This window comes from Panthera uncia, chromosome D4, assembly GCF_023721935.1.
Source record: "Panthera uncia isolate 11264 chromosome D4, Puncia_PCG_1.0, whole genome shotgun sequence".
Lineage (NCBI taxonomy): Eukaryota > Metazoa > Chordata > Mammalia > Carnivora > Felidae > Panthera > Panthera uncia.
In genome coordinates this window covers 70,351,386-70,379,039 of record NC_064807.1, presented here as the reverse complement: position 1 = coordinate 70,379,039, position 27,654 = coordinate 70,351,386, and the positions used below count along the sequence as shown (strand labels likewise).

The 27,654-nt window shown below is 35.5% G+C and overlaps 1 protein-coding gene and 1 long non-coding RNA gene across 12 annotated transcripts in view; one reads left to right on the top strand and one right to left on the bottom strand.

Annotated features, from left to right (window-relative positions):
* Window positions 1-27,654, top strand: part of PTBP3 (polypyrimidine tract binding protein 3) — a 128,231-nt gene that overhangs the window by 81,529 nt on the left and 19,048 nt on the right. For all 11 annotated transcript variants that reach the window (XR_007459121.1, XM_049636277.1, XM_049636263.1 and 8 more), the window contains 6 exons: window positions 595-705; window positions 2,126-2,300; window positions 21,025-21,102; window positions 23,731-23,870; window positions 24,115-24,148; window positions 27,200-27,292. Coding sequence is in view for 10 of the 11 variants with exons in the window: in XM_049636277.1 (XP_049492234.1) it covers window positions 595-705; window positions 2,126-2,300; window positions 21,025-21,102; window positions 23,731-23,870; window positions 24,115-24,148; window positions 27,200-27,292 (631 nt within the window). In the remaining variant the exon portion in view is untranslated. The remainder of the gene's footprint in view (window positions 1-594; window positions 706-2,125; window positions 2,301-21,024; window positions 21,103-23,730; window positions 23,871-24,114; window positions 24,149-27,199; window positions 27,293-27,654) is intronic.
* The window catches only part of LOC125927059 (uncharacterized), a 187,645-nt gene continuing 167,462 nt past the window's right edge, over window positions 7,472-27,654 (bottom strand). Inside the window, exon 2 of the long non-coding RNA XR_007459221.1 lies at window positions 7,472-7,608. This is a non-coding gene — a long non-coding RNA (uncharacterized LOC125927059). The remainder of the gene's footprint in view (window positions 7,609-27,654) is intronic.

Below are 27,654 nucleotides of genomic sequence, written 5' to 3'. Positions count from 1 at the left end.
TCCATATGATTCTTCCACTTCCATTCATATGCTTTGTAACACCATTATCTCTTACCAGTAATTAATTCCTACTGTAGTCTCATGTTTTTCGTGTTGTGCCATTTATCACATGCTATAATAGGTTAAATATTTGAGTGCCTGTTGTGCATCAGGAACTGTTTTAGGCCATGCGTGGATGTTGAAACATTAACATCTTAGGCTTGATTTAAGTCATTTTTGTACCAACAATTTTAATAGAGGAAATAGAGGAAATTGTTTTCATTAGGGCTGCCTAGGTGGCTCAGTCGGTTAAGCGTCTGACTGTTGATTTCGGCTCAGGTCAAAATTTCATGGTTCGTGAGTTTGAGCCCTGCCATCAGGCTCTGCGCTGATAGCACAGAGCCTGCTTGGGATTCTCTCCCTCCTTCTCTCTCTCTCTCTCTCTCTCTCTCTCTCTCTCTGTTCCTCCCCCACTTGTGCTCACTCTCTCTCTCTCTCAAAATAAATAAACTTAAAAAAATAATAGACAAAAATGCAATTTATGAATTGAGTTATATTTATAAAAGTACATTAGCCTAATTTTTACCTTAGATTTAACCTGTGAACTTTTTCCAGATATTTTCTAAATTTGGCACAGTCTTGAAGATTATCACCTTTACAAAGAATAATCAGTTTCAAGCCTTGCTTCAGTATGCTGACCCAGTGAATGCACATTATGCCAAAATGGTAATTACGATCTTTTTTCATTTTTCATTTGTTAATTAGTCTTCAGTGATACCAAAGAATGCCATCATGTCTTCTCCCTTGCTGCAATTTACCGTGTGTTTTTAATTGTAGTAAAACATACGTAATGTAAAATTTACTGCTTTTAAATGCACTGTTCCATATGCTTTTTAAAATGATAAGCTAAAGATTTCTTTCTTCATATGAAATGGTTTCAAATCATTTATCACTTCTCAGATCTTTGGGACTCATTTCTGTCATATTTTTAAAGTCTAGAAGTGGAGCACAGTATTCCTGATAAAATCTGAATAATAAAGTAGAATTATCTTTTTTCTTGTATCTTCATTTTGATTCAGTCGCCCAAAGATTGTAATTTTGTAACTGTATTCACTGCTGAATTTTGTTAAGCTCTGATTTTGTGAATATACAACATTTTAGGAAGCTTGCTGCTGTTGGTTTATATTGTCTTTTTTTTTTTAGTACATGAGCGCTTGACTTTTGACAAGTAGAAAATTTCATATTCAGTTTGATTATATTTTACTCATCTCCTATTGAGATCTATTCTTAACCCTAATTCTGTCTTTTATCAGTATCTGAATTATTTCTAATTTCTTCTCAAAGATTGGGACTAAGGTTTTTACTAGTTTTCTGTACCACACACTGTCTGCCATATTAGGAATATGGACTTTATATTTGCTGTACCCTTTACCTGCACATATTACTTTGTACCTTTATGATGATGTACTCATCAATAACTGTTTATAAGTCAGTGTTTTTTGTATATTTGCATTTTTCGTGTTTTGGGGTTTCTGGTATCTATTTTCATAAATTTGAGCATTTGTGAAAGTCAAGTGGCTACATATATTCCTTTGATAAGTTTTCATTATTGTGAAGGGGGTAAGAATTACTGATCTTTGGTCTTATGTCAGAACTAATTGCAAAATTTCCCTCATTTATTATTCAAAGTATTATAAAATAGATTTACAAGAGAAAAAAAGAGATAGATAATATTTCATATGTTGTGGTTTCATCTTAAACTATGTAAAGTGTGCTAAAAATACGATGAAATATAAAATCAAGTCATTTTTAAACATTTGTTGTGGACAAAATAATCATAATGGTAGCTAGTACGATGCTCAGTAATGTGTAAGTTTTCCACACTTTGACATTTCTCTCCTTTCATTTGATCTTACCATAGACAAGAAAGGGATTATTATGACATTGTGAAAAACTGAGAGATTTTCTTTTTCTCTCTTACGTTCACACAGTTAGTGACCTAGGTAAAAGTAAACACAAGTCTTTGGCTTTTAGTCCTTTACTCTCTGCTTTACACCTAATTGCCACTCTGTGTCAAAGTAGAGGCTACTTGATTTATCAGTGTTGTTGTCTTGCAAAACCTCAGTCCCTTTCTTACATGCTTTAGGCTCTGGATGGCCAGAATATCTATAATGCATGCTGCACTCTGCGTATTGACTTCTCCAAGCTCACCAGCCTTAATGTGAAATATAATAATGACAAAAGCAGAGACTTCACTCGTTTAGACCTTCCTACTGGTGATGGCCAGCCATCCCTTGAACCCCCTATGGCTGCTGCTTTTGGTGAGTAGTTCCATTTTGGGTCGCAAAGCAAGCTTTCTGGTTACAAGTTTTATACATTAATCTGTGTATATTATATCAGTCTTTTTCTTCTTGGATTCTCTCAGGATTTCTAAAGGAAAGAAAAATCTTGGAACAAAATGTGTCCTTTAATTAAATCTTAATATTAGTAGATTCTGTTAGTTGGCAAAACAAATGAATATCTGAAATTGAGTTAAAAATTTATGTTCTAACATTAATCTTACTCATTCTTTATAAGCCAAACAACCATTTGCTTTAAATTAATGCTCATAAGTATTAACATTGCTTTAAATGTGTTGACTTATAGCCACAGAATATTGGTATCTGTGTTCTTGAGAGAAATACTTTTCTCCTTTTGAAGTAGTGGTATTTTATTTATTTTTAAATATTTATTTATTTTTGGAAGAGAGAGATAGGGAGTGACCAGGGAGGGGCAGAGAGAGGAGGCAGAATGCCAAGCAGACTCCATGCTGTCACTACAGAGCCCGATGTGGGGCTTGAACCCATGAACCATGAGATCATTACCTGAGCTGAAACCAAGAGTTGGACACTTAACTGACTGAGCCACCAGGTGCCCCTGAAGTAGTGTTATTTTCAATTTTTTTTTGTTTTTTAACATTTATTTATTTTTGAAACAGAGAGAGAGCATGAACAGGGGAGGGTCAGAGAAAGAGGGAGACACAGAATCTGAAACAGGCTCCAGGCTCTGAGCTGTCAGCACAGAGCCCGACGAGGGGCTCGAACCCACGGACCGCGAGATCATGACCCGAGCCAAAGTCGGACGCTCAACCGACTGAGCCACCCAGGCGCCCCATGTAGTGTTATTTTAAAAAAAGGGCCTAAATTAGTGGTATGTTCTTCCTGTGTTCAAAGAAGGGGATTTATTTTATTTTGTTTTTTTTATAAATCAGAACTCCCATCTGTAACTTAAGTTTGTGTGAAGTTGTATTTTTGCATTATAATTATTAAAATGACAACCTTCTGAATTATCTCTGCAAATGTTGGTTTGAAGGGCTTTTTTCTTTTATTTAAAATTAGTTACCAATAGGGGCGCCTGGGTGGCTCAGTTGGTTCAGCGTTTGACTTCGGCTCAGGTCATGATCTCGTGGTCCGTGAGTTCGAGCCCCGCGTCAGCCTCTGTGCTGACAGCTCAGAGCCTGGAGCCTGTTTCAGATTCTGTGTCTCCTCCTCTCCCTGACCCTCCCCTGTTCATGCTCTGTCTCTCACTGTCTCAAAAATAAACATTAAAAAAAAAATTTTTTTTTAAATAAAATTAGTTACCAATATATTTGTAACTAATATTTGTAACTTTTGTAACTTTTAAAACAAATCTTGTAACTTTTTGTACAAATTGTACAAAAAGATTTGTACAAATCTTGTACAAATTTGTAACTTTTAAAACAAATCTTTATGTAAAGGAAGAAGCAATGGATGGCCCAGTTGGGTATATTATTAGGTTGATATATGCTGCTTTTGGATTTTGCAGCCCTTGAAGGTGTGGTTTATTATCTAGATAAAGTATTAAATTTTATTACCTTTTGTGATTAGTTTTCATTTCCCAGATGACACCATAAAATATTGCTCATTGAGACCTTAAGTGATATTTAGTCCATATTTATTTTATAGGTGAGAAAAATGAATCCCTAGCCACATGTCCAATTTTCTGGAAAATAGTTTGTAACTTTATTTTCAAGTAAAAGCTTTCTGTTATTTATAACTGAGAAAGACAAGTGAATTGTTCAGTTCATGTTCCTGAATTGTTAAAGTTTCTGTCTTGGTCTAACCAAATTTTTGTGTTTTATACTTGTTACCAGCCTTTACTTACATGTCCGATTTGGCAGAGCCAGAGGTCTTTGTAATCACAGTTTCAGGAATACATGATAGAAATTGAGGCTGTCGTTCAAGTTTACCAAAACTTTGCTATCAAATGCAGAACTGTACTTATTCCAATAATTGAATATATATTTTTGATGTAATTATACATTATGGGAGGAGGACATTTTTCAATTATGATCAAGAATTTTGGTTTCTGAGTATAAAAGAACAGAGTAGTAACAGCCTTTTTCATCGTTTTAATAAATCCTTAGTGATTGCAAAGTAATGTCTACATCTTAAGAGAGCTGATTCATCAACAGAGAACAATACTTTTTTGCATATTATGTGAAAGTTTACTCTGCCTCTTGCTAATATTTAACATGATTCACTGTCCCCTCCTCTTTTCTCTTGGCTTGTGCAATACCACTCTCCTTTTTCCTCACTATCTCTTCTTTCTTTTTTTAAAGGTTCTTTACTGCTTCTAGGGTTAAGTCATAAGCACTCTGTCCCTGTTTTTAGTGATAATACACTATACCTTTAGAAAATCTTCTAAAATATGCAAATATATATTTTAACACCCATGTAGTATCATCCAGGTTAAGAAATAATATATTTATATATCCTGAAGAAGCAGTGTTTGTAGCACTCTCATTGATTATGTATGTTCCTTCCCTTCCTGTCCCAGGATGATCAGTCTCAAATTTGATGATATTCATTCTTTGCTTTTCTGCTTTTTCCTTGTGTATGTTTTTCTTATCACTCATTATGCAGCTCTAAGTGTTAATTTAAACATTTTTTCTCCTTTTTTAGAATTTTATGTAAATGGCATCATGCTCTTCATTTTCTTTTGTTGACTTGTGATTCATCCATATTTATATACATATATATATATATACATATATATATACATATACATATGGCTGTTGCTTATTCATTCTCACTACCATCAAGTGTATAGATATCTATTGAATGAATATACCACAGTTTGTTTATCCATTCTATTGTTGATAGTCATTAGGTTTGTTTTAGTTTGAGGTCATTATGGACAATGCTGCAGTGAGATATTCCTGATTACCCATGAGGTTAAACATATTTTTATTTGTTTATTGGCCATTCTCCCTTATGAATTTTCTGTTTTAACTTTTTTTTACCTATTTTTGTGTTTGCTGTCTTGTTTCTTTCTTTTCTTTTTATTTTTCTTTCTTTTTTTTTTGGTGGAAATTCTTTTTATATATATCCCACACAATAGTCCTTTGTTGGCTATAGCTATATGTGTTTCAAATAGTTTCTTCCATTTTTGGCTTATTGGTTTATTCTTGTTATGGTATTTTTATTTAGTCAAATTTATTTGCCATTTCTTTTATATTTATGTTTTTTGTGTCTTGTTTAAGAAATCCTTTGTTCCTCTGACATCATAAATATATATACCTACATTCTAAAGTTTATAGTATTTTAGTGCCACCTGGGTGACTTAGTTGGTTAAGCATTCAACTCTTGGTTTCGGCCCAGGTCATGATCTCAGTTTTGTGAGGTCGAGCTCCGCGTCGGGCTCCATGCTGACAATGCAGAGCCTGCTTGGGATTCTCTGTGTCTCCCTCTCTCTTTGCCTCTTCCCCACCTGCACTGTCTCTCTCTCAAAATAAATAAACTTTATAGTATTTTAATAATTTTAGAAATAGTTTAAGTTGCAAGATTAGTACAAAGAAATTCCCTTATATCCAGAAGCATCCAAGATTCCTCAATTAACATCATGCCATATTTACTTCATCGTCTCTCTGATTATGTGGAAGAAGTGGATAGTTGTTTTTTCTTTTTCCCCTCAATTATTAGAGAGTTAGTTGCAGGCATGATGCCTCTTTACTTCTTAATACTCAGTGTGTATTTTCTTTTTTTATTTTATTTATTTATTTATTTATTTATTTATTTATTTTTTAACATTTATTTTTGAGACAGAGACAGAGCATGAACGGGGGAGGGTCAGAGAGAGAGGGAGACAGAATCTGAAGCAGGCTCCAGGCTCTGAGCTGTCAGCACAGAGCCCGACGTGGGGCTTGAATTCACGGACCATGAGATCATAACCTGAGCCAAAGTCGGACGCTTAACCGACTGAGCCACCCAGGCGTCCCTCAGTGTGTATTTTCTAAGAATAAGGACATTCTTACCTAAACACAGGTCACTTATCAAAATTGGGAAATAAACATTTATATAATACTATGATCTAATCCATAGACCTTTTAGAAATTTGCCTGTTGCAAAAGTAATGTTCTTTATAAGAATTTTTTTCTGGTAAAGACCCAAACCAGTATTAGGCTAATTTATTTGGAGTCTCTTTAGAGTCCTTTAATTTGGAACATTTCCTCACTCTTTGTCTTTCATGATATTTGAATTGGTGAAGATTTCAGGTTGGGTATTTCATAGAATGTCTCTCAATATGAGTGTGTGGGTTTTTTTGGCTAAAACAGTGTTGTGTCTTTCTCAGTTGGTTACATCAGGAGACATAGGATGCCAGTTTATCTAATTCATGACGATACTAACTTTGATCACTTACTAACGTGATTTCTGCAGTTTCTTCCCAGTAAATTACTATTTTTCTCTGTAATTTGTAGGGTGATACATTGAGACTATATAAATATCCTGTTCCCTATCGCTTTTCACTCTTGAATTGTATCATCCATTGCCAAATATTGTTGTTACTGTGATGGTTACCTTATTGGAGATTTGTTAATCTCATCATTCCTTTAATGCTTATTAGCTGTAATTTTATTATAAAGGACTTTTTTCTTACCACCACTCCCTTCATTTATTTATTCATTCATTTTGAATAAATTTGACATCTAACATTGTGTGAATTTAAGGTGTGTAACATGTTACTTTGATACATTTATATGTAATGTCTGTCTAAATTCATTATACTGTGCATTAGGTCTCTATGCTTATTTATTACTCATTTATTTTTTCTTGTCAATGTGGTCTTACAGATTTTTTTATAATTTTTAATTTAATTTTCTTTTAATTTACATCCAAATTAGCATATAGTGCAACAATAATATCAGTAGATTCCTTAGTGCCCCTTACCTATTTAGCCCACACCCCCTCCAGTAACCCTGTTTGTTCTCCATATTTATTAGTCTCTTTTGTTTTGTCCCCCTCCCTATTTTTATATTTTTTGTTTCCCTTCCCTTATGTTCATCTGTTTTGTCTCTTAACGTCCTCATATGAGTGAAGTCATATGACATTTGTCTTTCTCTAATTTCACTTAGCCTAATACCCTCCAGTCCCATCCACATAGTTGCAAATGGCAAGATTTCATTCTTTTTGATTGCCAAGTAATACACCATTGTATATATATATATATACCACACCTTCTTTATCCATTCATCCAGCGATGGACATTTGGGCTCTTTCCATACTTTGGCTATTGTTGATAGTGCTGCTATAAACATCGGGGTGCATGTGTCCCTTCGAAACAGCACACCTGTACCGTTGGATAAATGTCTAGTAGTGTAATTGCTGGGTCGTAGGGTAGTTCTATTTTTAGTTTTTTGAGGAACCTCCATACTGTTTTCTAGAGTGGCTGCACCAGCTTGCATTCCCATGGTCTTATAGATTCTTATTCTGTGAGTTTTATGCTGTGATTTTTCATTTTATGTTCAACCTGTCCCAGGTTTGGCCAGTGGGAGCCCTTTCACAGTGGCTTTTATGACCCTTGACATATCCCCGTCTTCGTTTGAACCTTTCCTAACTTTCTGGCTGAAGATATTTCAGCTCTTCTTTACCTTCCCTCCCTTAGTGCTGCAATCGGCTACTTCTCCATTGAGGCCTGGTTCCTTTTAGTTAGAAATGGTTTTTTGAAATCAATACTCAGGCATTAGATGTGCTCATTGTTGATAGGAACATCATTGCTTCTAGGCACTTTAAATGAACATTACTGGGATTCATATGTATGTGTAGGTCATAAATGTATTTCTCTGTGCTTCATAAATATATGTCTCTGTGTGGTTAAAAACCACAAATTTTAACTAATACCTCCAATTCCAATCCCTGCACCCTTTTCATACTGTTAGCTCCCTGCTTCAAGAATGAGATATTTAGTTTCTATTAGCTTCAGTGTGTTTACTTATTTGCTCAATCTTGTAATACACAGAGCGTGGTTTCAGAGTTGTTAACACATAGCATTAACTTCAGCTGAATATTTGCTTAAGTAGTTTCGTGGGTATTATTCATGGGTCTATTTATTAGTCTCTCCTTTAATCATCACCACAAGTCTCAATACCTGACAGAATAAATCTTTTTACCTTATTTTTCAAGAGTGTCTTTGCACTTCTTCATCATTTTACCTATGAATTTTAGGGTCAACATGTCACATCCTCAAGGAAAAAGCTGTTAGAGTTCATTTGGATTACGTTGACTTTATAAATCACGTAGAAGATAATTAACATCTTTACAGTCTTAACCGTCTTTGAACATTGTACATCTCTTCATTTTTTTGAATGTTCCTTAATGTCTTTCCAAAGAGTTTGGTGACTTCAGGTGACTCCACAAATATGTGCATGCTTTGTTATATTTATTCCTCAGGACCATACTTTTTAAATGTTTATTTTTGAGAGAAAGAGTGCAAGCGGCGGAGGGGAAGATAAAGAGGGAAACACAGAATCCGAAGCAGGCTCCAAGCTCTGATCTATCAGCAAAGAGCCTGACGCGGAGCTCGAACCCATGGACTGCGAGATCATGACCTGAGCCAAAGCTGGACGCTTAACCAACTGAACCACCCAGGCGCCCAGGATCATACTTTTTAGATTCTAATTCTAGACCTACTATTTATGATCTGTGTGACTTGGGGCAAATTGTTTAACTTCTCTGCACTTTTGTTCATATGTGAAATGAGCATGGGGCGCCTGGGTGACTAAGTTGGTTTAGTGGCCAACTCTTGATTTCCTTTAAGGTCATGATCTCCTGGTTCATGAGTTCGGGCCCCACGTCAGGCTCTGTGCCGATAGCATGGAACCTGCTTGGGATTCTCTGTCCCTCTCTTTCTGCTCCCTCCCTGCTTGCATGTGCGCTCTCTCGTGTGCTCTCTCTCTAAAATAAATAAACATTTTTTTAAAAAGCTATCTAAAATAGTCAAAGTATTTACAATAATTTCTTAATGAAAGACTTAATGTAAAGCTGCAGAAATCAAGCCAGTTTGGTAGTGTATATAGGATAGACATATAGATTTACATTAATGGAGCAGAATACAGAGTCTAGAAATAGTCTCATTTATATATAATACATCTGTTGATTTTTCAACAGTGTAAAATTCCAGAGGGAAAGAAAATCTTTTCAGAAAGTTTTTAGACACATAGGTATTCATACTGAAAAAATTAAAAATTTTTTACTTAAAAAAAGTACCATACTGACAAACTGACTTTCTTGAAATAGATCTTTAGACCTATACTGTAAGGTTTAAACCAATGCAGAAGAAGTTATATACAAACCTAATGGTAACCATATACCAAAACCCACTAATAAAACATTCAAAGAATAAAGAGGAAGAAATCCAAGTATATCACTAAATAAAATCAGCAAAACATGAAAAGAAAAAGGATCAGAGAAAATCAGAAACAGCCACAAAATAAGTAATAAGATGGCAATAAACACGTATCTATCAATAATTACTTTGTAAATGGACTAAATGCTCCAATCAAAACAGAGATTGACAGAATTGATTAAAAAATAAGACCCATGTAGGGTTGCCTGGGTGGCTCAGTTGGTTGGGCGTCCGACTTCGGCTCAGGTCATGATCTCGTGGTTCATGGGTTCGAGCCCTGCGTTGGGCTGTGTGCTGACAGCTCAGAGCCTGGAGCCTGCTTCAGATTCTGTGTCTCCCTCTCTCTCTGCCCCTCCCCCACTCACACTCTGTCTCTCTCTCTCTCTCTCAAAAATAAATAAACATTAAAAAAAATTTTTTTTAAACAAGACCCATCTAAATGCTGCCTACAGGAGACTCATTTTAGACCTAAAGACACATTCAGTTTGAAAGTGAAGGGATGGAGAAACATCTATCATGCAAACAGATGTCAAAAGAAAGAGAGTAACAGTACTTACATTGGACAAAAACAGACTTAAAAACAAAGACTGTAAAGAACAAATAAGGATGTTATGTAATTAAAAAGGGGACAATCCAACAAGAAGATACAAAAGTTATAAATATTTATGCACCCAGCATAGGAGCACCCAAATACACTATAAAACAGTTATTAACAAACATAAAGGAACTAATTGATAGCAGTATGCTAATAGTAAGGGACTTTAACACCCCACTTACCCCAGCAGACAGTTCACGTAAACAGAAAATCAACAAGGAAACTGTGGCTTTGAAGGACATACCAGAACAGATGGATTTAACAGATACATTCAGAATATTTCATCCTGAAACAGCAGAATACATATTATTTGCAAGTGCACATGGAGCATTCTCCAGAATAGACCACATATTAGACCACAAAACAAACCAGCAAATTCAAAAGATCAAAATGATACCATGCATCTTTTCTGAGTATAATGCTATGAAACTAGAAGTCAACCACAAGAAAAAATCTGGAAAGACCATAAACACATTGAAGCTAAATAACATGCTAATAAACCATGACTGAGTCAACCAGGAAATAAAAGAAGAAATTAAAAAGTACATAGAAACAAATGATAATGAAAGCACAACAGTCCAAAACCTCTGGGATGCAGTAAAAGTGGTTCTAAGAGGGAAGTTCATAGTAATACTGGCCTGTCTCAGGAAGCAAGAAAAATCTCACATAAACAACCTAACCTTATACCTAAAGGAGGTAGAAAAAGAACAACAAACAAAACCTAAAACCAGCAGAAGGACAAAAATAATAAAGATTAGAGCAGACATAAATGATAGAGAAACTAAAAACAAAAAAAACAATAGAACAGATCAATGAAACCAGGAGCTGGTTCTTTGGAAAATAATCAGTGAAATTGATTATCCTTTAGTCAAACTTGCCAAGAAAAAGAAAGGACACCAAATCACAAATGAGAGGAGAAAAAACTAACACCACAGAAATACAAACAATTGTAAGAGAATATTATGAAAAACTATATGCCAATAAACCGGGCAACCTAGAAGATATGGTTAAATTCCTAGAAACCTATAAACTATCAAAACTGAGACAGAAAGAAATAGGAAATTTGAACAGTCAGTAACCAGTCAAGGTATTGAATCAGTAATCAAAAAACTCCCAACAAGCAAAAGCCCAGGACCAGATGGTTTCACAGGCAGTTTCTACCAAACACTTAAAGAAAAACTCATACCTTTTGTTCTCAAACTATTGCAAAAAATAGAAGAGGAAGGAAAACTTCCATATTCATTCCCTGAGGCCAACATTATCCTGATACCAAAACCAGATAAAGACCCACTAAAGAGAACTATAGGCCAATATCCCTGATGAACATGGATGCAAAAATTCTCAATAAGATACTAGCAAACTGCTTTAAACAATACATTTTGTTTTTTAAATCACGATCAAGTGGGATATTCCTGGGATGCAAAGGTGGTTCAATAATCATATTTCAATCAACATCATACATCACATCAGTAAGAGAAAGGATAACCATATTATCATTTCAGTAAATAACAGAAAAATCATTTGACAAAGCACAACATCCATTCTTGATGAAAGTGCCCAACAAAGTAGGTTTAGAGGGCCTAATGTAAATAAGGCCATGTGTGAAAAACCCACAGCTAACATCATCCTTAATGGGGAAACACTGAAAGCTTTTCCCCTAAGGTCAGGAACATGACGAGGATGTCTACTGTCAACACTTTTATTCAACATAGTACTGGACGTCCTACCCACAACAAATCAGACAACAAAAAGAAAGAAAAAGCATCCAGTTTGGGAAAGAAGAAGTAAAACTTTTAATATTTGCAGATGGCATAATACTATATATAGAAAACCCTAAGACTCAACCAACAAACTGCTAGAACTGATAAATTCAGTAAAGTTGTAGGATATAAAATGAAAGAACAGAAGTCTGTTGTATTTCTGTACACCAATAATGAAGCAGCAGATAGAGAAATTAAGAAAACAGTCCCATTTACAATTGTACCAAAAATAATTTAAGATATCTTATGTAGGATACCTAGGAATAAACTTAACTAAAGAGGTAAAAGACCTGTACTCTGAAAACTGTAAAACACTGATGAAAGAAATGGAAGACAACACAAAGAAATGGAAAGACATTCCATGTTCGTGTATTGAAAGAACAAATATTTTTAAACGATTGTAGTACCCAAAGCAGTCTATACATTTAATGCAATCTCTATCAAAAACCAAGAGCAGATTTCACAGAACTAGAACAAACAACCCTAAAATTTGTATGGAACCACAAAAGACCCCAAACAGCCAAAGCAGTCTTGAAAAAGAAAAGCAAAGCAGGGGACATCATAATTCTGGACTCCATAGGTCAATAGACCAGAAGAGAAAACCCAGAAATAAACCCACAATTGTGTGGTCCATTAATTTTCTTTTTTTTTTTTTTTTTTTTTATTTATTTTTGGGACAGAGAGAGACAGAGCATGAACGGGGGAGGGTCAGAGAGAGAGGGAGACACAGAATCGGAAACAGGCTCCAGGCTCCGAGCCATCAGCCCAGAGCCTGACGCGGGGCTCGAACTCACGGACCGCGAGATCGTGACCTGGCTGAAGTCGGACGCTTAACCGACTGCGCCACCCAGGCGCCCCAAATTTTCAACAAAGCAGAAACAAATATCCAATGGGAAAAAGAGTCTCTTCAACATACAGTGTTGGGAAAACTGGACAGCAACATGCAAAAGAATGTGTGTACACGTGGAATATTATTCAGCCATAAAAAATGAAATTTTGCCATTTCCAATGACATGGATGGAGGTGGGGAGTATAATTCTAAGTGAAATAAGTCAGAAAGACAACTACCACATGATTTCACTTATGTAGATTCTAATATATAAAACAAAGGAAAAAATAAGAGAAAGACATCAATAAACAGACTTTAAATTGTGTTTGTTTGGTTTGGTTGTTTGGTTTTGGTGTTTTTGTTTTTGTTTTTTTGGTAATCTGTTTACCCAACATGAGACTTGAACTCATCACCCCAAGCTCAATAGTTGCATGTACTTCTGACTGAACCAGCCAGGCACCTGAACTCTTTTTTCTTTCTTTTTTTTTTTTTCTTTTTTTTTTTTTTTTAAGTTTCTTTATTTAGAGAGAGCACATGGGAGGGGCAGAGAGAATCCCAAGCAGGCTCTGCACTGTCAGCACAGAGCCTGATGCGGGGCTTGAATTCACAAACAGTGAGACTGTGACCTGAGCCAAAATCAAGAGTCAGTCACTTAGCCACCTAAGCACCCCACCCCCAACTCTTACTTACAGAGAACAAACGAATGGTTACCAGAGCGGGGGAGGGGGTTTAAATAGGTTATGGAGATTAAGGAGAGCACTTGTAGTCATGAGCACTGGGTGATGTAGGGAATATAGAAATGTTGAATCACTGTAATATAGACACGAAACTAATATTACACTGTATGTTAACAGTGCTTCAAAGATAACATCAAGAAAATCAAAGGCAGGGGCACGTGGGTAGCTCAGTTGGCTAAGTGTCTGACTCTTGAGTTCAAGCCTTGCATTGGATTCCGTGCTGACAGTGCAGAGCCTGCTTGGGATTCTATCTCTCCCCCTTCTCTGCCCCTCCCATGCTTATACTCTCTCTCTCTCTCTCTCTCTCTCTCTCTCTCTCAAAAATAAACTTTAGGGTGGCTCAGTCATTTGAGTGTCCAACTTTGGCTCAGGTCATGATCTTGCAGTTAGGGAGTTTGAGCCCCACATCAGGCTCACTGCTGTCAGCCTGTCAGTGCAGACCCTGCTTCAGATCCTCTGTCCCCCTTTCTCTGCCCCTCCCCTGCTTGTGCTCTCCAAAAATAAATATTAAAAAAAAGTAATAGAATAAAGAAGTAAATTTAAAAAAAAAAGGAAATCAAAGGCAGGCTACAGACTTGAAGGAAAACCTTTGCAGCACATATATCAGACATAGTAGTTATATCAAGTTATGTGAAGACCTCTTATAACTCAATAGGAAGAAAACAAACCAAGAAAAAATGTGCAAAAGATATGAAGATAGGGTACAAAAAATGGCATATGAATGTCGACAAGCACCTGAAATGATGCTTATCCCCAGTCATCAGGGAAGTGGAAATTAAAATCACTGTAAGATAGCGGTACATGCCCATTAGAATGGCTAAATTTTATAAGGTTTACTGTATCAAGGATGTGGACCATCTTTCACTGGTGTACTGTGTTGGTGGCAATGTAAAATTTAGGCAAGACCACTTTAGCGAAGACTTGGACAGTTTCCTTAAAAGTTAAATGTGTGCCTGCATTATGACCCACTCATTCTACCTGATCACTTATCCAAGAGGAATCAAAGTTCATATCCACACAGATACCTGTGTAGAAATGTCCTTAGCAATTTATTTGTAATGACCAAAATCTAGAAATATTGTATTACAGGTGAGTATTTTAAAGTACAGTTTGTCCATATGATGAAATGCTATTTAAATACACAGGAATATATCAGTAAGGAGAACCAGATTATTTTGATTGAAAGAAGCCAGACAAAACTTTATCCTGAATTAAAGAAACCGGATTTTTTAAACAATACCTATTGTATGATTCTGTTTATGTGTAAGTCTGAAAAATGCACACTAGTCTATAGTGACAGAAAGCAGATCAGTGGTTACCTAGGGACAGGGTTTGGAGGGAGATGGATTACAAAGGGGCACAAGGAAATTTTTGAAATGAAGAAAGATTTGTTATCTTGATTGTGATGATAGTTTCACATGTTTTAACTACATGTCAAAACTTTACATAATCCCTTTTAAAAAAGAAAAGTGAGTCCTATCAGTTTCAGTCTAATGCTGACTGAAAGCCCTCCAAACTTCCTTTTTCTTTCAGAGTAAATGCTCACATCCTTACGTTGGATTCCAAGGCCCTATACCATGCACTCCAATTTTACTTTTTAAATATCTTTGTCAGTACCCTCCCTGCCCCCCTCCACCCCACTCTTTCTGCTCACCAAACTGACAGTCCCTCCAGTTTATAAAACATTTTAAGTATGTTCCCACCTCTAGATTATTCCAGTTATTCCCCCTAGCTGGAGTACTTTTCTCTCAGGTACCCTCATTTTTTTTCATGCTGCCTTTGACCTACCCTGACTAGCCCTCAGTGCTCCTGATTCTTCCTATTCTATTTTTTTAAGGTTTTTTAATGTTTGTTTATTTTTGAGTGAGATGGGGAAGGGCAGAGAAGAGGGAGACACAGAATCCGAAGCAGGCTCCAGGATCTGAGCTGTCAGCACAGAGCTCAACACAGGCCATGAACTCAGAAACCCGAGATCATGACCTGAACCGAAGTCGGGCATATAACCGACTGAACCACCCAGGCACCCCTATTCTGATTTCTATAGTATTTATCACTTTCTTACTTGTAGTTTTTTACTGTATTTATTATTTTATTTTTATCACTAGAATTAAGCTTCACCGGGGTAGATTTTTTCTTCTATTTAGTTTATATATGTTTATGCCTGACATGAAATAGGCATTCAAAAATACTTGTTGAAGTAATGTTTTTTGTTTATTATTCTGTTTTTCTTGCTGTTTTTGGAATCTAGTGCTGTTTTGTGTTTGCATCTATGATTTTTAACTTTCATACTTATTTTACCAAAATCTAAAGTTAACTGATAGTGTACCCTTTCCTTACATAACTTAAGAACTTTTAGGGAAGTTTAACTGCTTTTACCCTCTTTTACCTTCTCCTAACTCGTGATATTATAGTTACATTTTAAAATTAAAACTTTTTTTTTAATGTTTATTTTTGAGAGAGAGAGAGTGTGAGCAGGGGAGGGGCAGAGAGAGGGAAACACAGAATCTGAAGCAGGCTCCAGGCTCTGAATGGTCAGCACAGAGCCTGATGTGGGGTTTGAACCCACAAACTGTGAGATCATGACCTGAGCCAAAGTTGGACATTTAACCAACTGAGCCACCCAGGTGCCCCTTAAAATTTTTTTAATCAGGCAACTTGTTAGTATTGTTTTATATAATAAATACTCGTTTAGATCAAACCATATGTAACTGTAGACTTTTTATTCCTTCTTTATTTTTTTTAATGTTCATTTATTTAGTTTCAGAGAGAAAGAGAAAGGGAGCGCAAGTGGGGGAAAGGCAGAGATGGAGAGAGAATTCTGCACTGGCAGCGTAGAACCCGATGTGGGACTTGATCTCACAAACCATGAGATCATGACCTGAGGTGAAATCAAGAATCAGATACTCAACTGACTTAGCTGCCCAGGCGCCCCAACTTTTTATTCTTTCTTACAACTCAGATATGCCATCTGGATTCACTTACCTGAACAGTATCCTCCAGTATTCACTTAGGAAAGTCCATGATAACATATTTGAAGTTTTCAAATTTTTGTTCAAAAATGTCTTTATTTTGTTGTCAGTTTTAAAAGATCCTTCTGCTTACTGTGGAGTTTTAGATCAACAGATGTATTTCTTTTTCTTTTCATTCAGTATATTAAATCATTTGATGATGTTCTGGTTTTCATTGTTGCTCTTAGAAAGTCAGCTGCATCAATTTAACTACTGCTTTTTTCTCTCTGGCTATTCTTCAGACGTTTTCTTCATCTTTGATGCCCTGTGGTTTCAGTGTGATGTGTCTGTGATGTGTTTATTCTAATTGGAGCTTCCTTGAGCTTCTTGATTTGATGGGTCATTGCCTTTTATTGGTTATAGAAATTATCTTTTCATATATTTTCCCTTCTCACAATTTCTTTTCTTACTCTATTCTCAGGGTCTCAGATTTTCATATTTTCTATTTTATCTCTCTAAAATGCATTCTGAATAATTCCTTAGGACCTTTGATTTCACAAATCAAAGTTTTTGAAACTTTGTCTAATCTGTTGTTAAGCTCATCCAGTAATTTAGATTTCATTAATTGTGTTTTTCATTTCTAGAAATTTTATTTTGCTCTTTTTAGGTGTCTTCTGACCTACAGTATTTTTTGGCATATCTTTTATTTCTTCAAGTGTACTATCTAAAATCTTGATCTGATAATTCCTGTGTCTGTCTCTGTTAGGTTTTTCTTTCTTTCTTTTAAATGAGTTATTCATTTTACTTAGAGAATTAATTGTATGAGTTATTTGGGATCGTGGTATACTCCTCCAGAGAGAATTTGTTTGTCTGCAAAATTAAAGGCTCTGTGTTTAGGACCATTTCAGTCTAAATCCATAACTTCATTAGTTTTATTTTGGACTCCTAAGAAATGTGAATTTGAGCTGCTGCAAATTATCAGAGCTTGCTTTTGGTTAGGCCTTTTTGGCAACTTTTTTCTCCCTTTTCTACTAGACATGAAGGCACTTTTTCTTGCAGTCTTGTCTGAGGGTGAGAAGGGTAGGTTATTAAGGTGTACACTTCCAGATTAATGCCATAAAGGTCATCTATTGACTTCCTTCCTGGGGCCAATCCTGGAATTTTCATCTTGTCTCCTACCCCATGAGGCTGACAAAATCAAAGCTCAGTTTCTTGGGGCTTGGCCTTTCACCTCGTTATTCTTTATCATCTTGTTGGCTGTTAGATTTTTAAAAAAATCTTTATACTCTTCGGGCATTTTCTGCATGAAGGTTGGTCTGTTTATTTAATCTGCTACTGAGTCCACATTTTTAAAAAATAATTACGGAGCATTATTTTTTTTGTAGTACACACTCTTCTGTAGTATTTTAAATGGCTCTGTGTTTTGTCTAGCAACTCATAATTTAAACATTCTCCAATTTGGACATTAAGTGTGTTTCTTGAGGGTTTTATTGTTATAAATATTATTGATAAACTGATTTCACAGGTAAAAATGTTAACAATTTTTATTGCCTTAATTGCTGTTGTAGGGGTACATTTTCCAGTTGTAAACAATTGTTAGTCACTCAACTCTTAAGCCTTTTTCATAAAAGTTTGTATAATCTTTTCATAAAGATACTAACCCATTGTCTAAAGGTTACTTTGCTAAAATGTTTCTGTTTCTGCTTATTTGGGAGAATGTTTATTTATAGAAACTATCAATGATTCTTTTGTCAAATTTTAACAAATGTTCTTATTAATCATATTTTACTTGGGAGCAATTACTTAAAATTTATCCCTGTTAATTGTTTGCCAATTCTTTTATTTATCACTATTTAGCATTCTGGGATACTTACCTCAAAATTTTTCCTCATTTCTCTAAAACCTACTAGTCTCGCAACCTCATAGCCCCCTACCATAGCCATCTGTATTAGTCTTTTTGTGTGTTTTTTTAAATGTTTGTTTATTTTTGAGAGAGAGAGGGAGAGAGTGTAAACAGGGGTGGGGCAGAGAGAGGAGACAGAGGATCCAAAGCAGGCTCTGAATGCCAGCAGAGAGCCTGATGCCGGGCTCGAACCCACGAACTGCGAGATCATGACCTGAGCTGAAGTCGGACACTTAACTCACTGAGCCACCCAGGCGCTCCAGTCTTCTTGTGTTTTAAAAATACCTCATTTGCCCTCCCCCCAATTTCAGTAGCTTACAGCAATTAACATTTATTTCTTTCACACCCCTGACATTTATGCAGCTGTGAACCCATTCTTGCAGCACTCCTTCACATGTATTTGTGATCTAGTGCCCAGTTTAAAAGTGTCATTACATTTGAGACATGGCATTCTGGTGCCAGAGAGTAAAAAATAGGAGAGCTGATGTAAACCCGTAATGCCTCTTGAAGGTTCTTTATAGAGAGGTGGTGTGTGTCATATCGCTGTGTACTCATAATTAAGTGCAGTGGGAATTGCATAAAGATGTGTGCAAGTCACAGTACTAGCCAGAGTTATACGGAAGGGGCAGGTAAATACTTGGCAACAATAATGCAATCTGCTATATATATCTCTTCATATGTTTAACTTTCTAGCACAGATTTTCATAATTACTCATATCCATATTGAAGCCTCTTTGTTAAGTCTTTATGCCTTAAATATAGTTATTTCTGTTGTAAAAATGAATCATTTTAGGAGCGCCTGGGTGGCTCAGTTGGTGTCCGACTCTTGATTTTGGCTCAGGTCATGATCTCACAGTTCTTCGATTGAGCCCCACATCAGTCTTTGCTCTGGCAGTGTGGAGCCTCCTTGGGATTCTCTCTCCCTCTCTCTGTGTCCCTCCCTTTCCCTCAGAATAAATAAATAAACTTAAAAAAATTTTTTAAATCATTTTTCTGTATGGTCTTGAACCTACTTGAATATAACTTTAACAAGGACAGTTCTTCCTTAGCACTAGAAAAATGCTTGACTCTCTGTGTGCTCTCAATAAATGTTACGTTCCTCTTATTTCATCACTTAATTCTGTCAGTTATCTCATTTTTTGTATCTTCACTTAACTGTCAGTTCTCCCTGCCAGCTCTATCCCTGCGGTCTCTTAATGACTATATATTTTCTTGAGTTATTTTAATAAATCACAACTACATATTTAACAGATTCTGTTAACTATTTTTAATGAAGAGAATAAACTTTTTGAGTTTTTAATTCCTCTGGAAAATACAGCCTACATATTTCTTCCCGTAAATATGCTCATCAACCTATCATTGAAAAGAAAACAACCTCTCCCTTTGACTCTTAAAGTCTAACTTCTCAATATTGCTCTAAAACTTCTTTACTTTTTATATTTCTTATTCTCTTTGACTTCTCCTGAGCCCCCACCCACTTAAACACTGTTCCTCTAGATCCTGAGGGGTTATAATTCTCTGTTTTGTTTTTTTTCTATTTCTAAGGCTGTTCTCTTTTTCTTAGAATGTTCGTCTTCTTCCTCTATCACTTAAATGTACTAATACTCCATTCCATTTTTGGAATCCATTAAAGTATCCATTAATACTCTCTTCCATTTTTTGTCTTCTGTCTTTTTAAAAAAGTGTAACTTTTTTTCATACGGCTTTCACGTTTATTTCTACATAGATGATTTACAGATCTGTGTCTTACTTTTTCTAAGTATGCCTTCTCATTTCCACTTGTGTCTTACCATCACCTCAACCTTGACATGTCTGAAATCACATTGTCTTGCGACTAGTATTGACTTCTCCATTGGAACTAACTCCTGTTTTTCTTGATGGTCACAGTCCCCAGGCTTCTGGAAAGAAAGGAAATAATACCAGCATTTGTTTAGCATCTGGTATGCAGTAGGCACTGTGCTTTTCAATTACATAATGTCTAGCTCAAGTTTTACTTCCTGAGACACCTCCAAACAATCACAGTGAATCCTCTGCATTTCCTTCTTAGACCACTTGCAGTACATTTGTGTTTAAACCATTAGATCTTCAGTATATGAATCTCTTGTAATTCATATAATAATATGAATAATATTATTTATGAATTACATAATTCATACAATTGTAGTTTGTAAGCCTTTCAAAAGTGAGGATTTTTATTTCATATTTTCATCACCATGGAACCGTCTAGGTATAGTACATTTTAGTAAGTATTTGACATAGAAATTTTCACATAGAAATAGTGCTCTAAATAAGGGCATGAATCTCAGCCTAAGTAACAAAACAAAATAAATGAAAATGAAGTAACTAGTAACTCAAAACTAAATAACAGCTAAGCTGTACTCTTGAACCTTGAGCCCAGGTGAAGGAGGTTAGGCTCTGGAAGGGGCAGAGGCTCTTTACTTACACATTAGGTATCACCTTTTGAACAAATCTTTATTCCATAACAGTATCTCTTTATCAATAGTATACCATCATAAAATTTTTTTTATTGCTTTGATAACCATATCTATAGAAGGTAGAATATTTACTTTAGCTTTTCTTCCCCATTAGGTGCACCAGGTATAATTTCTTCACCATATGCAGGGGCTGCTGGATTTGCCCCAGCCATTGGATTCCATCAAGCTACAGGTGACTTTTTAAAGTTGAATTTGAAACAGTTTTTTAGTGATCTGTATGTTCTAAGAGCTTATCAAGATGAAAAACATCACTATATTTGAAGGATTTACAATACAAGCATTATGTATATCAACCATAGGAATGGCTCATTGTATGATGCACAGCTTCCTTGTCTTTACAGCTCATTCCCTGTGGTTCCATTCTCAGTTCCCAAATTCCATTATATGTCCTGCATCATTTATACTTGTTATTGACACAGATATACTATAGGTTGACTATATTAAGTAGCCTGACATTTGCCTTTTAGATTACTCTATGAAATGTATGAACTGCTTCTGTCTTTGCTAATAAGCTTATAAATTACATGTTGAATGGACCTGTGTCTTATTTACATTTAGGTTCTTAATGCCTTTGATGGCCTTCAACACATACTATGGAGTCAGTAAATACCTGAATTAATAAATATTAAATATTAAATCCTTTCTTATATCATTAATGGTTTCAGAGGATTACCATAGAGAGTATGCATGCTGTTTATTTTAGGAGATATATATATTTTCTTAGCTAATAGAGATAATTAAGAGATAGCAATTGGTTAATACTTTGATAATGACTCTCTCACTCTTTTCCAAATAGTAAACAAAATAAATTCGATCATAAGCTCAGGAAAAGAAAAAATTTACTTTATGATTTTCTCTTTAATACCTAAAGAAAACACTATGGTTGGTGATTAGAAGAGTGGCATAATGTTAAGCCTAGTGTACATATGACATTTCCAGTTTCCAGCTGATTTATGAGTATAACTGTATTTTAAATTGCAACATAACTCCTTTCTGTCAGTAATCTTCATATTCTGCCCCTCTAATCTTGGGAATTTTAACTACTATCTTTGATAGAGAGGATGAAGTTGACTAAAAGAGGAAATATGATAAGGTTGACATTTAAGTTTTATGTTTTTGGTGGTTTTAAGAAATCTTAATACATGTTTAATTAAATGAATATTCTACCTATTCCATTAAAATGAAGGCATTATACATTATTTTTATTTATTTGAAGCTCCCCAAAGTTTAATTGATAAACATTTGGGAGTAGTGATATATGGTTTCCTTCATCTTAGATATATTTTTAAAATTTTTTAATGTTTATTTATTACTTTGAGAGACAGAGCGTGAGCATGGGACGGGGAAGAAAGAGGGGGAGACACAGAATCTGAAGCAGGCTCTAGGCTCTGAGCTGTCAGCACAGAGCCTGACACGGTGCTCCAAAACACGAATTGTGGTATCATGGCCTGAGCCGAAGTATGCTTAACCGACTGAGCTACCCAGGGGCCCCTTGATATTTCTTTTTGACACACACCGTGTGTAAATCACCACAGATATTAAGGAAGAGGGAAAAAAATGCATTTAGGAGACTCCTGAGTTGATAAGACTTAAGCTTCAGTAGAGGGTAGATACATACACATACACACACACACACCGCATACGTATATAACATACTACACACCGTACCATATAGCTACGTTGTACTACTGGTGATATGTAATAAACCTACACAGGTTATTCAGAAGTTGCAGTGTTGGATTGGAGGGGCATGGGAAGAGGCCATGTAAGGGCCCATTGAATATCGATTTCATGGGAAAAATATCCAGCCTGAGAAAGTGGTCTGCAGAGTTTTAAAACTCAGGAGGATGATGGTCATAATGACCTCATTGGATGGTCAAGCAGAATAGTCTGAATGTAAACTATATTGTTTAATTATGTGATTTGTGGGAAAGTGACCAGACCGTATTATAAGGAACTTTGAGCTTAAAGAATCAAGAAATACCATTAAGGAACTGGTTTATTTTACATAAACTAGAGATTTTGCCTTAGATAATTTTTAAGCTGAGAACACAAATAGTAGGACCTTCTGTAAAAGTAAAGTGCTATTTTAGGCATAGTATATAGTGTTAATATTCCAGTATTACCAAACTTGAAATAGTTCTGGACTATCTAGGGGAATAGAGAGCTCTGAAAATTCTCACTACAGAAGAATACTGAACTCTATAAATCAATTATTGATGGTTATAATATTTATATAGCACTTTACAAGGTTACAGGTATTTTTCCCACAAAATACTTCTCTTATACAGAATGTTATGTATTCTGAATGCCTGGTATACAGTCCAGTGATTTTTAGTGAATTTACAGAGTTGAACAGCCATTACCACAGTCCACTTTTAGGACATGTAATACTTCCTAGTCACAAATATGACTTTTGCTGAAGGGCTTTTTTTTTTTTAATATAATTTTGTGGTAAAAGCCAAATGAAAAAATACATCTACCTTATAGGGATGTGCTAAAATATCTTTGAAGAAATGGAGCACTTAACAGTTGATAGATCCTCTAACGACTTTTAAGAGCAGTGAATTCAGTTGCTCTGCAAAATTCTGTATTATAAATAACAGAGTACTGACTGTGATGATGTCAAAGAATAAGGATCTTGACTTCTAGGCTAACTGGCCTTTGATATTTTTATGGTAGCTTTGACTTATTTTCTTCTATATTTTTGCTTTCATCTTCATTTATTTACTTAAGTTATATCCAGTGTTGTAATTCCCCAGATAACCAGTATATGAAATGCTTTTGATGTTTTAAAAAGGTATATCAGTCCCAGCTGTTCCTGGAGCTCTGGGCCCTCTCACAATCACCTCTTCTGCTGTCACTGGAAGGATGGCCATTCCTGGGACTAGTGGTGTACCAGGAAATTCTGTTCTGCTTGTCACCAATCTCAATCCGGATGTGAGTTGAAAATTATTTTATAATTTTACTCTTTTCAGGAGGAGGTATCATAGCTTCTGGTCTAGGGTTATATTCAAATGTTTAAGTTTGTTTCAAGGATTTTTATTAAAATTCATCACTGGTATATATAGAAGAAGCATATAAAATCAGTGCTTTAAACAAAGTCAGCTGCTGTTTTTATAAGTAAACTTACTTTAATTGTTTTACTTAGACACTTATATTTTGTGTTATCCTTTTCAAACAGCTTATCACACCACATGGGCTTTTTATCCTCTTTGGTAAGTTCTTTTTTGCTGTTTTAATGTCTGTAATGTGGATTAAACATGTTTCGCCATTCAGTAATATTTATCGATTGTCTCTATGTGCTAATAAATAGTGTGTTTGACACTGAAGATAGAGAAGGAAATAAGTAAGACTTAGTAAGTAATTACAATTACAATAAAGTTTTATGAAACGGGAAATAGAGATTGTAATAGGAATGTGTACTTAGGAGACCTAACCTAGCTGAGAGAATCAAAGGTGGTGTACCAATAGAAATGATAGTTAAGCTGACTTGTGAAAAATGAGTAAGCATTAGCCAGGCAGAAAGGAAGGGCAAATGTGTTTTCCCAGATGCTAGCAATGCGTGAGAGAGCTCCTGGAACATGGAAGTGAAGGAAGCCACTTCCCACTGGAAAGTGTTGAAGCTGAACAGATGAATACGGACATGGTCAGGAAGAGCTTTGTAACTAAATTAAGGAGCTGGATTTTTAACCTAAGAGCAGTGGGAAACCGGTGAATAGTTTTAAGCAGAGAAGAGGCATAATGAGATTCAGGTTTTAAAAATAGTCTCCAGGGACGCCTGGGTGACTCAGTCAGCTGAGCGTCCAACTTTAGCTCGGGTCATGGTCTCACAGCTTGTGAGTTCGAGCCCCACATAGGGCTCTGTGCTGACAGCTCAGAGCCTGGAGCCTGCTTCGGATTCTGTGTCTCCCTCTCTTTCTCTGCCCCTAACCCCCTCACATTCTGTCTCTGTCTCTCTCAAAAATAAATAAACATTAAAAAATAAAATGAAAATAGTCTCCAGACTTTCTAATAGTGTTCCTCTCTTAGTCCAAAAAAAAAAATGTTAGCATGTACTCCTAATTTATATATGATTATTTATAAACTTTATCCACCTTGTACTGTACTCATTATGTATAGTATAATATGCACAAATAGAAATATAAGAACAACGAAATAAGTAATCAGTATTTTACAGATTTTTATTAACGGTGAAACTTCATAAAAAACTTACTAACATTTAGTGAGAAATATTATTTAATATGTTTCATTATTTAAAATCTTTTCCATTTTGAATCTGTATTCTCAGCTTTGATTCCAAGTTCACTTTATTTTAGTGCTTGATCTTAAAGGTTGTCATAACTGGAAATGATAGCTCATAAAGATAAGCAATTTAAGTGGAAATGTTTCATTGTCACTGTACCTTATGATTTAGTAATTTTTCAGTCTAATCCACTCGTTTTCATTGTACTTTACCTAGAAAAGTTCCATTTTTTCCTCTTGTTAAATAAATCAGCTGATGTTGACAACTGCTGCATTAGAACATTTTTTTAACAAATGGGGTTAACAAATGGCACTCTTTATTTGGAAGTTTTAATAGGCTAGAAAATCGTTTCAAATTTTTGAGTGGATAATAGGTTTTTAGACGATCTTTTTGAGGTATAATTTATAACCATATAGTTCACCTGCTTTAGGTACATAAATAAATCATTGATTTTTAGTAAATTTACATCATTGTGCAGCCATTACTACATCCAGTTTTGAACATTTCTATCATCCCACAGAGATTCTTCATACTTGTTTGTAGTTCATAAAAAAGTAAAGTTTTTATTCATGACACATTCATGTAATTTTCAGTAACAAAATTATGTATTAATGATAAATTTTCACATGTCTCTTTAATAACTAATGACATTTCTTTCTAAAAGTAGTTGATTTCTTACTCGTTTAAAAAAATATCATCCTTGGGGCGCCTGGGTGGCTCAGTCGGTTAAGCGTCCGACTTCAGCTCAGGTCACGATCTCACGGTCCGTGAGTTCAAGCCCCGCGTCGGGCTCTGTGCTGACTGCTCAGAGCCTGGAGCCTGTTTCAGATTCTGTGTCTCCCTCTCTCTCTGACCCTCCCCCGTTCATGCTCTGTCTCTCTCTGTCTCAAAAATAAATAAACGTTAAAAAAAAAAAAAATTAAAAAAAAAATATCACCCTCAACTTGAAGAACATATTGTATGTATTATTTTTTTAATGTCTATTTCAGCCACTTGTCACTTCTGAGAAGGACAGCTAATTTGGAATTCAGAATACTTGTCTTTTTTAAAAGTACCATTCATCTCTGACTTTAGTTGCTATTAGGTGCTTGCCCACCGGATAACCAGCACTCCTTTTGTGTCCCTTGAAGATACTCATAGTCATTGTTTTTGTCACATAACAAAGTGTGGTTATGGTGCTACTGATATTTAAGTAGCACCATATTTTTTTATATTTTTATTTTTTATTTTTATTATATTGGTGATACCCTCTAGCATGTAAACTGCAATCTATTTTGATATATTAAATTTTAAAAAAACAATATTTTTCCTATTGTAGAAATTTCTGCCTATAATTTCATGCATATATTAAAAAATTAGTAAAATATAGTTTTTCATATTAGCTTATATAATCAACTCAGTATAAATATGAGTTTGACTATTTTCCCCCTACACCCCATCATTTTACCAGTCCTTTGGAATATTAGATCCACTTTGGGGAAGACTAATGCAGAAAAATTGGTTGTATTGAGGTCAGTTGGGAGGCTGTTACGGTAGTTTAGATGTGAAATGATCATGGTAGCTTTGAAGGTGGTGAGGATGGGGAGAAGTGGACAAATATAAGAGAGATTTAGGCCATAAAATCAATGGATGCTGGTGATTGGGTGATTGACTAAATGGAAAGGAAAGGGAGAAGTTAAAAGATGAGTCCCAGGTGTCTGACTGGAGCAAATATATGAATGATGATAATATATATCGATAGAGTTGGTGAACACTGGAAGTGGGGAGAGAAAAGGGGAAATGAATCCGTTTGGGACATACTAAATTTGAAGTGTTTATGGGACATCCAAGTGAAAAGGGTTGAGTACATTAATAGATCTAGAACATAGAAGGCAAATTTGTTAATTTGGGAGCACATGTGTGGAATTGCCCAGGGAATATGTATATGAGAAAAGAAGCCTTCTTTAAATGTATGAGTAAAATTGAACATTAAACAGGCATTTTTTTTTGTTAAATTAAGGTTTTGTTTTGTCTTTTCCATTAGGAGTATATGGTGATGTACATCGAGTGAAGATTATGTTTAATAAGAAAGAAAATGCCTTGGTTCAGATGGCAGATGCAAGTCAAGCTCAGCTAGGTACTATGGTTAATAGTAGTAATGAAAGCCTCCTCCTTTTGTATGTGAATTTGCCTATAAAATAAATTTCTAGGTGGTAGGACTATCATTTTACTGAAGGGTACCTTCTTATGCAAATGTCTTCATTATTATTTGAGCCTACTTCTGGTTTAAGATTAAAAAAAGAGGGGCACCTGGGTGGCTCAGTGGGTTAGGCGTCTGACTCTTGATTTCGGCTGAGGTCATGATCTCACAGTTGTGAGATCGAGCCCCACATCAGGCTCTGTGCTGGCCATACAGCCTGCTTGGGACTCTTCTCTGCCTCTCTCTGCCCTTCTCCCTTTCAGGCTCAAACTCTCTTTCGGGGGGGGGGGGGGGGGGGG